The sequence below is a fragment of the Benincasa hispida genome, chromosome 8 (genome assembly GCF_009727055.1).
Source record: "Benincasa hispida cultivar B227 chromosome 8, ASM972705v1, whole genome shotgun sequence".
Lineage (NCBI taxonomy): Eukaryota > Viridiplantae > Streptophyta > Magnoliopsida > Cucurbitales > Cucurbitaceae > Benincasa > Benincasa hispida.
In genome coordinates this window covers 20,439,702-20,453,502 of record NC_052356.1, presented here as the reverse complement: position 1 = coordinate 20,453,502, position 13,801 = coordinate 20,439,702, and the positions used below count along the sequence as shown (strand labels likewise).

The 13,801-nt window shown below is 34.4% G+C and overlaps 1 protein-coding gene across 2 annotated transcripts; it reads right to left on the bottom strand.

Annotated features, from left to right (window-relative positions):
- Nucleotides 1–488: 488 nt before the first annotated feature.
- Nucleotides 489–5,719, bottom strand: LOC120083042 (U-box domain-containing protein 13-like). 2 transcript variants are annotated; one of them, XM_039038547.1, is made up of 5 exons: nucleotides 5,492–5,719; nucleotides 5,145–5,416; nucleotides 4,248–4,364; nucleotides 2,297–2,752; nucleotides 489–1,899 (listed from the first exon to the last, which is right to left on the bottom strand). In XM_039038547.1, the coding sequence occupies exons 2-5, from the start codon at nucleotides 5,412–5,414 to the stop codon at nucleotides 739–741; spliced, it is 2,004 nt and encodes a 667-aa protein (XP_038894475.1). In that variant the 5' UTR covers nucleotides 5,415–5,416; nucleotides 5,492–5,719; the 3' UTR covers nucleotides 489–738. The 2 variants fall into 2 exon arrangements, with proteins under 2 accessions (XP_038894475.1, XP_038894476.1); XM_039038548.1 differs by having other exon boundaries at nucleotides 5,145–5,719.
- Nucleotides 5,720–13,801: the final 8,082 nt, after the last annotated feature.

Here is a 13,801-nt window from a genome sequence, read left to right as displayed (position 1 = left end):
TGCCATCTAAACATATTTGAACTCAATTTAAAAAATAGATATATATATAGGGGAAACTTAAATATGGAGAAACGAGTCATGCAATATCAAAATATATTCATTAATAAATTTTTCTTTAAGGTGCAACCAATTTTTAAATAAAGAATTGCAACACTCAGAGAAATTAGATATCCAATTTGATGAAATTGGAAGTTCTATTCTAACTTAAAACCAACTCAAGGGTGAAAAATGGCTACTTACACATTTATGATACAATTTGTTATGTTAATACATCCAACCCAACTTATCAAATTTCAAGATGATTTAACATCTTAACAAAAAGAGAAAATTCAAAGCCAATAATGCCCATAAATTTATACATATTTCACTCTCATAATTTATTTACTTGCCTTATATGTCTATTATTTTCCAAAACTAAAATGGAATTGTTCAATGACTGTTGGATCTGATGCTATGAAGGTCAAGAAATTTACTTAAAAATTTTGAAATTTTCCTCTCAAAAAATTTGAGGATGTATAATGATTCATTCATACATTGGGCTTTAGATTCTTTCCCTTTTTGTTCAAAGATGGTTTCCCTTCAAAAAAGAAAGATACAAAATAAAATTATAAATTATGATAATAACTTACAGATTAGGCAGGTGATCTTCCACCTCCCCTTGTGAAGCAAAGCTGCCTCTTACATGTAAAAAGGAACAAAAGAAACGGAGCTGTGTAAAGCAAAGATCAAACTCCACTCTCAGCTACCAACGACTTCCGTTGTTGAGGTCGATTGTGATGGCTGGCTTTGAGGTTGAGACTCTGGCGCTTGCAACCGAAGCACCTCCGTATGCGCTGTGTGCTCAAACAGTCGGTTTATTCGCTCAAGCAACTGTGCAGCTTTTCGCTTTCCTCTATCTGTGCCACTGCGTGCCAAATCTATCAATGGACTAACCACTCCAAGTTCCCTCGCCTCTACTAGGTGTTGCTCGTCTCCCGAGCAGAGGTGCACGAGAACTGCAGCTGCATTCTCTCTGTTCCTGGGGGAACCTGTCCCAATAACATCTACCAAAACCGGCACTGCCTTCGCAGATCCGATGGCAGCTTTCCCTTCGGGATGGCTAGCAAGTATTGCTAAGATGGCTAAGGCTTCATCCACCATTCCGGTTCCAGGCTCGGTGAGAAGCTGCATTAAGGTTGGAACTACACCAGCTCTCACTGCCTTTCCTTTGTTTCCTTGGTAGATGCACAAGTTGAAAAGTGCAGTTGCAGCATCTTTCTTACCCCTTTGTGTGCCTTCACTAAGCAGTGTAACGAGTGGCGGGATAGCTCCGGAGGCACCAATTCTAACTTTATTTTCATCGACAACTGAAAGGCTGAAAAGAGTGGCTGCAGCATTCTCCCGTGCTTCCATGCTCCCCTTCTTGAGCACAAGAACGATACCAGGAACTGCCCCAGAGGAAATGATGCTTCCCTTGTTGTCCTCACATATAGAGAGGTTAAGAAGTGCTGTCACAGCATGTTCTTGAACACGGGAATCTGGAGTTGAAAGAAGACCGACAAGGAGAGGTATTGCACCAGCCTCAGCAATGGCAACACGATTATCTGCGTTCCGTTTTGCAAGAAGTCGGATCTCACCAGCTGCAGATCGCTGATCTTCAGGATTTCCAGATGCGAGTTTGCAAAGAAGAATATCAATCTTTGTGCGTTCAGCAGGTGAGCAAGATGATGAGCTTCTACATGGTCGAGCACTGCTGGGTCGTTTTGGCGGTTCAATACCATTAGCCTCGCACCATTGGGCTATAAGGCTACGCAACACATAATTCGGGGTAAGAGTAGTGCTTGAAAGGTTCTGTTGTGTCTTTGGACACGTCCCATGCCCTGCTTCAAGCCACTTCTCAATGCACGAACGTTCATAGGTCTACAGCAAAGAAAATTTTGGTTTCTGCATTAATTACATAATCAGCACTAGAGCAGCGGTTGTTAAACCATTCAGACAGATATAAAACGCTTAAATATGTCACATATTTCAGCACAGCAACACTTTCTCTTACAATGATGTACATAATCTTATCTGAAGCTAATCATTAAAACCACTCCAACAAGAGGATGAAAGATGAAACATAATCAGCTCCAACTTCAGGACGCTATGCACCTAAAATATCTCAATCTGATATTGTTCTTCACTGATATCTAGTTGTATCTGAAAACATTCGGATGTAATGCGAGTACCTAGAGCGACTAATAAGTAAAGTGAAGGCAAAGACCATAACGTGGAAATTATTTGTTATCAAGGAGAAAGGCTACTATTCAAGTACCTGTCCAGTTGAGACAATGACAGGATCTCTCATCAACTCCAGGGATATGGGGCAGCGAAAATCATCTGGTATGATTGGGGCCTTGTTATTTTTATCATTGGATACTTGTCCACTACAACTTGCTGGAGGACTCTTTTCTCTACTAGGAGTGTCCGTTTCGAGGTTCTCCGTTTGCACAAAATCTTTTATTTTCTTTAGCAGCCCTGCCATCTTCTCAATGCTCTGACCTGGATCTCCATCAGTAGCAGAAACCATCTCATGCAAAGCTATTGACTCTTGTGTAAGATCAGATATTCCAATTAACTGTAATTTTTCGGACAGTCTCCTCAGGCGGTCTTGATCTATAGAAGAATCATTGCTCGTGTTGTAAAGGGCAAGAATATCATCTGACAGCTCAAAGTCAGGAGCATCGGCCCTGCCTTTGGCTCTTCTGAACTGAGCAAGAACAAGCTCGACCTACATACAGGGTTGTAGATGTGCATAATGATTTTAAAATATTGATTGCAAGCTTCTACACGTTATCTCATATCTAGTTGAGATAAACACAGAGGAAGATATAATCCCTAAAAAGGTTCTTCCATGTTCTTTGTAACCTCATATAAATTACACAAGTTTTCCATCACATATATTAGTTATGTTCAACTTCTGAACTTTTAGTTATCCTTATATTCATCTTAACCATCCAGAAGGTCATATCTCTATTGGTACCACAACACAGTTTAGTTCTGATTTTTTTGGCTTCAGCACGACATTCACATTAAGACATAAAAAACCCCATTAGTCCTAATTGAAAAGGAGAACAATTAGATTAATTGAAAACTTCAACAGGAAAAAGGAAAATTGTAAATACACAAAAACAACAATCCCGACTTGGACAAGGGGTTCCCCCACAAGAGTTTGTATCTCTCACCCTCACGCAACATCATTTCCTTTGCTAGAAAAACAATGTCAACTCGTGCATGGCTCAACAGTTAAATATTAATGTTTGTCTCCCTATTGTCAGATGTGCGTTTGAATCCTCTCGTTTTTGTTTATAATGGAATATTCTCAATATGTGATGTGATCACAATAAAGTATCTTTTTTTTCGTCCAACAATATGTAAGGTGGGGATTTGAAACTCTAAAGGCCTGTTTGGTAGGCAATTTGAAAATAGAATTATGAAAACAAGGAATTCAGAGAAAACAAAGTTGTATTTCATATTTTCAGATATGTGTTTAGTAGCAAATTCAGAAATTAAATTCCAATTTACAAAATTTTTCAAAATGTGTTAAAATATATTTAGTTACTCACTAAATACTAGGTTGAATATAAATCATTACTAATTAATTTATGAACTTGTTTTATGTTAAAATGTATAATTATTATTTTGTAATATCATATAATATATAATATATTGCATATTTTAATTTAACAAAAATAATTGATTTTATAATATGAGATAGTATATTTGTTATTTCTTTTTTATCAGTTTCAGTATAAATTTTCGAATTCCAAATCTGGATACACAAGAAACAAAAAAAAAAATATTTTCAGAATTTGCACTGTTTGGATCACAAAATTCGGAAACAGTTTTCGAAAACAGAATTCAGGTTGTCAACCAAAAACATATTCACTGAACTCGGTGAATCTAAAAACATAAAACATAATTTGAGTTGCCTACCAAACAGACCCTAACTTTTTTGTCGAGGTTATAATGCCTTAACAAGTTGAACTAAGGTTGACGACAACCATGAAAATTGAGCAATAATATTTTCAATGAACAACGCTGAAAAGAAATCAAAAGAAAGATGTTCCAGACGTTATCAAAATAAGTGTGTTTATTGTATATACATGATTAATGACATCCTGAAATGATAAATCTATCAAGCTGAGCTAGTGTTTCTCCTATGATGCTGGTATCGTGCCTAGAGTTGCAAATTCAAAGTAAGATGACATAATTTTTTTTCTTACCTGCTCTTTAACTTCATCGGATATATCAAGTTTATCGTAGGCTATTCCTTCCAACGCCTGTTCCAACTGAGCAGTTACCTCGTGAAATTTGTTCATAATTTGCTCCCTCTCTATGGCCTAGAATGGATAACAAAATGAAGTTTGATTAAAGAGTGGATATGCTAACAAACATCTCTAATGCTTCAGATACTCCATTTTGTTTGGATATTAGCTATAGAAATTCGATGCAACATCTGACTAGAAAAGTTGGAAGTAATTGAATTGATGTCACGATAAATTATCAGTCGGATTTATATGTCTGATGGATAAAACCAATTAAGCTTAGCTTGCTCATTTGAAATTGGATTTAAAACGGACGTAGTTGAATCATAAGACAGAAATACAAGTAAAGTTTAATTATAGAAAGAACACATAATGGAAAATGTCATCTGAAAGTGGAAATAACAAAATGGTAAATTTACATAGCGCAATTACTTGCGGAATTTAATAAATTTTACATCTCTGTCGTTTCGTAAGGATGTAAATATTATGCAAAAATAGAAACATAAACTGAATGTCCAGTCTTCGGAAATTTTCATTCCTAGCACACAAAAATCCGGAGTGAATGTTTTTAATTCCCATCGAAAATGTAATTCATCTACATACACGGTAGCTGCAACAACAAAAACGATGATTTTCTACTAAATCAAATCCATAAAATACACAATTCTGGAATAATGGAAGTCGATGTTGACTCGTTTTTCCTCGATCAAACGAATTAGACGCTAGAAAAGAAGAAAAAAGCACACGAAAATAGTATCAAAAAGAAAAAAAGAGAAAAAAAAAAAAACCAGAGAAGCAGCTCTAGTAATGCGATACTAAAAGACAAGAAGTTAAAGCACAGTAACACAAACTCACCAGGAAAATCTTACTCCCTTCGCTTCCAAATCTGAGCAACTTCTTAGCCGATTCAAGAGCTTCTTTCAACAATACAAGAGCCTTAAGAGTATCCTCAGAGAGCGACTCTTTACTATCTCTAATCTCTTCAAACATTGGAATCAGAAGCTTCAATCTCCTAGACAAATTACAATACTGTTTCTTAACAGTATACCTAAAATCCGAGATCCAAGCAATCTCATTCACTACATCAATCAAACTCCGAATAAGAGCGCCGTTATCTTCCTCCATAGCTGGAAAAACACTCGAAATCAGATCTAAGCGTAAAACAGAACACCAAAACAGGTAAAGATCTGGTGAAATCTCACCAGAAGACGGATTTTGAAGCTGTTTGTTAGTAGCTTCAGCAGAAACGCTAGGAATGGGAAGTCTGAGACGTCTCCATTACAGAGATGTGATGATTGTGATGATGATGATGATGAGAAACAGAGCTTTGAAAAGGAAATTTTGCTTTTACGTTTCTGGCGCGGCTGAGGGATGAAGAAGAGAGAGAGAGAGAGAGCGCTTAGAAGTTAGAAGAAAGAAAGAAAGAAAAAAGGGTGTGTTTGTGTGTGAGCGCTGGGCTGGATTTTTTAGACGTTTAATTTTTCCGTTACCGTTACTTTGGACGTTTGTTGTAACGGCGACTTTGTTTACTTTTTATGCGCCCCTTTTATACTCGGCTCATTCGGCTTGGCTCTCCAACCACTCCGTCTTTTACGCGCTTTTTTTTTTCTGGCTAATTTATTAAAAAGAAAATCAAATGGAATTTATTTTTTTTACAAGCGCATCGTTTAAATTCTAAACTAATAATTTTATCAATTTAAATATTGAATTTTCGTAAATGTATTAATTTAAATACAAGTTGATTTAAAACGAAAAATTGGCGGAATTTTTAATCTGATTTCAAAATGGTCTCCCTAGATTTATGGATTTTGAATTTCCTAAGGATTATTTTGTTTAAGTCGATCACACATCATTAATCTATATATAGTAGGAAATGCATCCATCTCTCTCTTTATTTCCTTTTCTGCACCAACGCTCGGCTCGTCCCTACTCTTCAACAAACTATCCTCAAATGGGTATATCATGTTACAACTTTAATTTTATTTTAAAAGGATGTCGATCAACTTTATACTTTGTATAAAAAAAAATATTGAGATTTGTGCTCTAAAACCTCATGGTTAATTAATTATTTAATATGATGTTTAATTTAATTATTAAAAATGCAATAATGAATTATCCATTATAATAAAAGTTCAAGGTTATTTCATGAGGCTTGAACAATATATAGTTGACATGTGGATCATATTCAAGTAATAATCTAAATGGTCTATAGTATATGGATAAGATTGAGTGCCTTATCCTGGTAACACTATGGATATAACCCACTTTTTAATTGTTACTAATGATGTGATCCAAATCGTTCATGTGAAAACATGCGAGTAAGCTATCCTATACAAAAAATTTGTATAAGACTGGACCGTGAAATAATTAATCTCTCTTTGTAATTATGTTAACTAAAGAAATTAATACTTCACAAGATTACCATATACAACTCGATCTCAATCCTGAATGAGTTATGAATTTTTGCTTATGAGGGCTCGTCCTTTGATTTGTATGGGTGAGAGTGGTCTGAGTCGTCGACTCAATAAGCCTACCATTTTAGGGACTTATCCAATGGGGAGCTGGGAACATAACTATATAAGATGGAATTCACTCATTCTCATCTTATGTTAAGTAGATGAGTAGTTTCCTTAAGTGTTGATTCCAAGTCTTGAACAATGGAGCTACATCCTCTTATTGGTTCGAGAGGGACTTGGTTGATGGTTGGACCATAAATAAATTGTTCATTAGAAGATCAGTGGTACTTAAGGGCAAAGAGGTAATTATAGGGGTGAAACGGTAGTTTGACCTAACTGTAATTATGAACAACTCGTGAAGAATCGACCTATGTGTAATGGTTAAATCCATGGACGCAACATGTTCAACAATGCATAAGAGTGCAATTATTGGTCTATAGTAGTTTGTTAGATAGTTAATGAATGGATTAATTTAATTAAAGAGTTTGATTAGTTAATCTCAGATCATCGGAGTTTATAATTTGTAGGTTCATTAGATCCCCTTACTAGCTCACAACGAATTAACAAGGACAAATATTTTCAAAGAATAATTTGAAGTGTTCAAATTAATTTAGTGAATAATATGTTAATTGTATATGATACAATTAACATAATGTATATAGGTACATTATAACATATAGTTAATTCTGAATTAAACTATATAATATGGAGATGTAATATATTTGAATGTGATTCAAATAACAAATTAATATGAATAAGATCCATACTAAAACTATATGTTAAAAGTCAATGTGAATAAGATTTATATTAAAAACTATAGGTTAAAAGTTAATACGAATGAGATTTATATTAAAATTATAGGTTATGAGATAAATAAATATTTATTTGGTTAAATATGAGATGTTTAATTAATTAATTAAATTATTATTTAATTAATTGATTTAGTTTAATTTAATTTAATTTAACTAATTTGATTAAGTTAAATAATAACTCAGGAGTGGGAGAGAGAAGTGAAGTAGGAAGTTTTCCCACTTCACGTGTTATATAGAGAAGTCATCTATGGGTTGAAAAATAGATTATTGGTAAGAAAAAATGGTGTGGCTCTCTACTTTTCTTTCTAGATTTCATAACACAAAGCAAAGAGTTCTCCGTACAAAATACTTCTCCTCATAAATTCCCTCTATCTATCAAAAGAGGCTCCCACAAGTCGGTTCTTGTTAGAGCCATAATAAGGAAGACACTATAGAGGTATTGTTGTATGGGAGAGGAGGAATTATAGGAAGATCAGTTCGTTAAAGAAGAGATTTGAAGAAAGTTGCATTCTTCAAAGGTAATATCCTTTTTCCCTGAAATTTTCATGCATAACCTGAATAATATTGCATTGTGAATGCTGGTTTATCTCTTCTGTGTTGTAAAATCCTAAGGCAAAATCAAAGCAAAGGAGAGCACTCACTTTCGCTCCGGGATTCGATGTTCCATTCAAAAAATATCCTTGAACTTTTAAAAAGGGTTCAAAAATACCCTTATCGTTAGTGCTTGATGAAAATTGTTAGTGTCTTGTTTCAAAAATACCCTTGAACTTTCAAAAGTTTCAAATACACCCTTAAATTTAAAAGAAAAGTTCAAAATTCTTATTGTTTATCTATAAACAAAAACCGTTAATACCTCATAGCAAAAATACCTCTAAGTTTTCAAAAGTTGCACTAGTGCCCTTACCTTAAAAAAAATTATACTTAAAAATGTTCTTATCATTTATCTACACCCATCACCTCCCTCTTCCATTTCCTCTCCCTTTCCTACTTCAATCTATGACTTAACACTCGTATATTTTCTCTATTTTTTTTCCTCTCTTATTTTCCTTCTTGTTAACTGTCTGACCTTTGTTTATCTAATAAAAAAAGTTGCCCCATTCCATTTAAGGTATATGTATTTTTACAAAGAAAAAGAATAATTGAAGCACCAAAGAGACCAGACTTAAATGTTTTAACGAGGTTGTATGTTAGCAGTTGACCCATTTGTGTTAATAACCAAATACATCCTTTTTGTATTTGGTTATTTATCATCTTGGTTAGTTTTAAGGAAAAATTTTTATTTTGAAATTTTGTGTGATTTTATGCTTTAACTTGAGGTTTTTGTTTACATTTTTTTTTGTGAGAAAATTGGTGTAAGAATCGGATAATGAAAGAAAAATGAGAGTATCTATATGAAAAGAAAAAGGAAAAAGATGATATCTATATAATTTGTTTTAATATTGAATTCAAGAAAACTTCAAATAAATTGATCACTATACTAACGGTTGGACCATTTTTAACTTTTTTTTTTTTAGGCTAAGAGTATTAAGTATTAATGCAACTTTTTGAAAGTTCAAAGAAATTTTCAGTAAGGTTATCTTCGAAGTTTTTTATTCAAATTTAATTATATTTCTAAACTTTTGAAAGTTCATGAGTATTTTTTAAACAAAATACTAATCATTTTCATCCAAAACTAACGAGAAGAGTATTTTTTTTTAACTCTTTCAAGTTTGACGGTTTGAAATTTTTGAAAGGTTAAGAGAATTTTTGACACAAGGTATACATTTTAGGAGTATTTGATATAATTTAGCCTAATTTTGATCAATATTTATAATTAATATTTTATATTATCTTAACTAATTGGTGCAAGATTTTATTATTAGTTAATTATTAAGTAAAAAAAATACACTTTTAGTCCCCAAAACATGGTTTAGGTTGTATTTGAGTCCATGAGTTTTCCAACTCAACAATTTTAACCCTAAGTTTAAGTTTGGTAGCACATTAGGTCCCTTTGTTCATTTTTGTATTAATTACTAATAGAAAACTAATGTGAGATCTCTTTAAAATTAAAATCTTTATTTATTATTTTTTAAAAAAAAACACTTCTAGTAATTTTTTTTTAATTTATTTTTTTCTCCATCTTTTCCTTCTTTCTCCCAACTTCCTTCAAACCTTCTCTCTACCACCACAAGTAGGGGTGGAATCGATTCGGTCCGATTCGATTTGATAGCCAAACCGAACCGAACCGCTTTTGTATATACATGAAACCGAACCACACCGTTTGTGTAGTTCAAACCGAACCGAACTAAACCGGTTCAATTCGGTTTGGTTTCAAGAATCGGTTTGACCTTTTTTTTTTAGTTATTTACCTCTGTTCAACGAAGAAGAACGGTGACAGAAGTGAACTCTAGTGACTAGTTCTACGAAAGAAGAAGTGAACGTCGAACGTCGACGAAGAAGAACCAGACGCCCAGACGGTCTGGTCGAGTCGTCAACGAAGAGGAAGAAGAACCAGAACTGGAAGAAGAACGGCGGCGCGGCAGAAACCCTAGTTGCGAAATGGAAATGTGAAATGCTGAAAGTGGAGGGCGGCGCTCGACAGTGCTAAAGAAGGTAAAGTGAGTTTAAATTAGGTTATTTATTTATTATTAAATAAATATTAATATTATATATATATTTATAATTTTATATATATTTATATATAAACAATTCGGTTCGGTTTAGAAATCGGTTTTCAAGCTTTGAACCGAACCGAACCGTTTAAATTCTGTTTCACCAGCCCAATGAACTGCACCGAATTGAAAAATTCGATTTTACTTATAAATTGGTTCGGTTCAGTTCGGTTTTGCAATTCGGTTCGATTTGAGCGGTTTTTTTGTCCACCCCTAACCGCAAGTTGGGATGGTAATTTGTTTTCCATTCCTTCTTCTTCCTCTCTCTCTTCTTTGTCAACTTTTTTTTTATTCTTCCTTCAATTTGATTATTTTTTTTCTTTTAAAAAAACAATGAGCGATTTTTCAAGGGCTATGAGAAAAAAAATAAAATGAAAAAAAAAATGCAGTCGCCGGCGATGGCACAGATGCAGTGTCAGGCAGCTACAAGTGGCGATGGAAGCCATGAGAGGGAGAAAGTTTGGAGGAGGGAGGGGCTGAAAAAAGAGGAAAAAAAATTGATATGTTACATAAGTACGGAAGTTATATGAGCATGACAATATTGGTATATGGCATATTATGTTTAAATGTTACTACTGGAATACCTTTGTATCCTGCGACAAAATTTAAATATTATTGTTGACTTCTCTAAGATCACCTAAAAGTTTTGTATGATTAAAGAAGATATACGAGTATGATACCATACGATATGTACCATAATTATGTTGTGGGAGTTATTGATTGAATATTATATGTTAAATTAAGTAGGCGACGGTTTGCCCTCCTAACACCATCATTTACAGTTCTGTGGACCAATGTATTCACTTTCATATTATTTTTGTGAGCCTTCGGGCTACCAGATTTGTGTTAGGACGAGTTAAATCGTTCACTAGTCCATGAATAATTGGTTTACGCATGTCCCACCTATATATTTGCATTTTTATTGAACATAAATGCATGGTCTGACCCCAATAGTGGGATTATTTACTGAGTAATTTTATTCCCATTTTTATTATAATATGTTTATCAACGGCAAGGACCAATAAAAAATTCGACCTATGATGTTGGTTGGAAGAAATTAAACACAGATATACAATGTCGGTTTTTAAAGAGTGGATCTTTAATGTCGGTTTTAAAACCGACATTAAAGATGAAGCTACAATGTTGGTTTAAAACCGACATTAAAGGTACCCATTCTTTTTTCATTTTAGTAAAATTAATTCTCTCTCCATCAAACCCACAAGCTTTCTTCTCCCTTCTTTCACACAAAACTTCTTCATCCCTAAAACCCTCAACCTCTCCTTCCATAAAAAGATTCCCTAATCCTCTGGCCATGTAGATATGGTAGGTAGCATCGATAGTGGGTTATTTTCAGGTCGTCTAGTCGCATCGATCATCTGGTAACAGATCAATCCGTGTTAGTAGGTAGCGTCCATCGAACAACTGATGGGTTTCGTTCAGATCAACGTCGATAGGTCGGTGGGTAGGTTTCCATCGAACGATTCACTGTCAGCATTGATAGGTAGTTTTCCTTCATATAGGTTAGTATGGTAGCGTTGGTAGGTGGGTTTCCATCTCATCGTCGCTCAGATGTGGTAGCCCAGCCATCCGATTACCATGAGTCGATTAAATCTAGTATCCTAGTCGTTCGTGTAGCCCAATCGTCCGTGTAACACAGTCATTCGTCGTAGCCAGTCGATCATTGTAGCCTAAATCCGCTGTTCAGCTCAGATCTTCATTCTTCCAGCTAAGATCTGTTCCAATCTTCGAGCTCCGGGTAAGATCCATTCAAACTCCCATTTGTTTAAGATCTTGAAGATCTATTTACAACAATATCTGTATAACTTCAGTTGTTTGCTTGCTTTAAAGGTAAATTTTTCTTTTATTTGTTTCTTACTAAAAAATTCCTTCTTATTTAGTTGGATATTCACATGAACTAACACTTAATGATTTTGTTGTAGAATGCATCAGATTACTTATCACCGTACCTAAAGAATTAAGAAGTATTGTCACGTTTGTATGCTTTGGGCCCATTTAGAGATAAACTTAGGGAAAGATCTAGATGTTGCCTGTGGAGTTTGGGAAAGTTGCTTAAGATCTGGTTTTCTTGCCATAATGATATTTGGCATCTTTTTTTAATCTTCTAGGAGTCTGATGATAAATCTCTTGTTTTATTGGTCTTAGTTCATTTCTAAAATTTAATTTGTTGGGGTTTGTGCCCTAAAGTCTTGTGTCCTGTAGTTTGTAAACAATTTTGTATGAATGCTTATGATGTATAATATATATGATATTTACTTCACTTCTTGACTTTGCACATTTAGATGTTTTTATTTTACCACAAACCAATAAACTTAAAATCCCTGGTTGTCTTTATGTAACTTAAACATGTATGTTGTGACATACAAGTGGATTATGTCTTAAGTGACAACCAAAATAGTCTGTAGTATATAGATATAGAAGGAAAACCTTATCCTGGTAACACTATAGACACGACTCACTTTGTGGAATAGTTACAAGTGTTGTGACTTGTCACAGATGGTCTAATCCTAATCATTCGTGTAGGGGACATGCGAGTGGGGGCGTCCTATACAAAGAGTTTGTATAAGACCTGACCACGAAGTGTTAACATCTTGTCATATAACTCCATTCATGACAGAGACTTCACTTTACTAAGATGACCATAGGTAACATGACTTCAATCCTAAGTGAGTTGGAAACTCCTGCCGTTGAGGGCGGTCCTTTGATTTGCATGGTTGTGAGTGGCCAGAGCATTGACTCAAACCTACCACTTTGGGGATTCGTCTAATTTGGGAGCTGGGAACTCAGCTTCATAAGATGGAGTTCACTCCTTCCCCAAAGCAGGGGTAAGTAAATAGATTGCTCTCTTAAGGGCTGATCTCGGAGCTTGAACGATGTGGCGCCACATACCTTTTCATGGCCCGAGAAGTGTTCATACATAGTAGGACTATGTTGTATTGTTCATTAGATGAATCAATGCTATTTAAGGAGTAAAATGTAACTACAAGGGCAAAACGATAAATTGGCCCAACTGTACTTACAAGCATCTGTGAATGGTCATCGTATTGATGATTGGTTATATCAAATGGACATAGAAATATATCTATGGTAAGAAGAGTTCAATTGTCGGTCTTTAGTGAAATGCCTGGCAATTAACGGATGGTGGATATCGTGGCCAAAGAGTTTAGTCAGTTATTCACGTACTGTTGAAGCTTCGAGCCATAGGTCCATAAGGTCCCTTTGATAGCTAGGATACAAGTTGAGAATCAGTTTTTGGATCAGTTTGAAATGTTCAAATTGACAAGAGGGAGTTCGATTATATATGATACAATTGAACTAGTTAATTATATATGATATAATTAACTTTATGTATGAGATACATTAATTTGGAGAAAATTGGATATAAATATGATTTATATCTAGTGGAGGAAAAAATACTATGGTTAATATATGATATTAATTCATAGGTTATGAATATAATGTGATTATATCTATTGTCTATTAATTGGACGGTTAAGGGATAATAGGTCGGCATCTTTTCTGTTTTCATAACGGATGAGTAAGTTGAAGAATCGCTTTGAGACGCTTAAATAGCT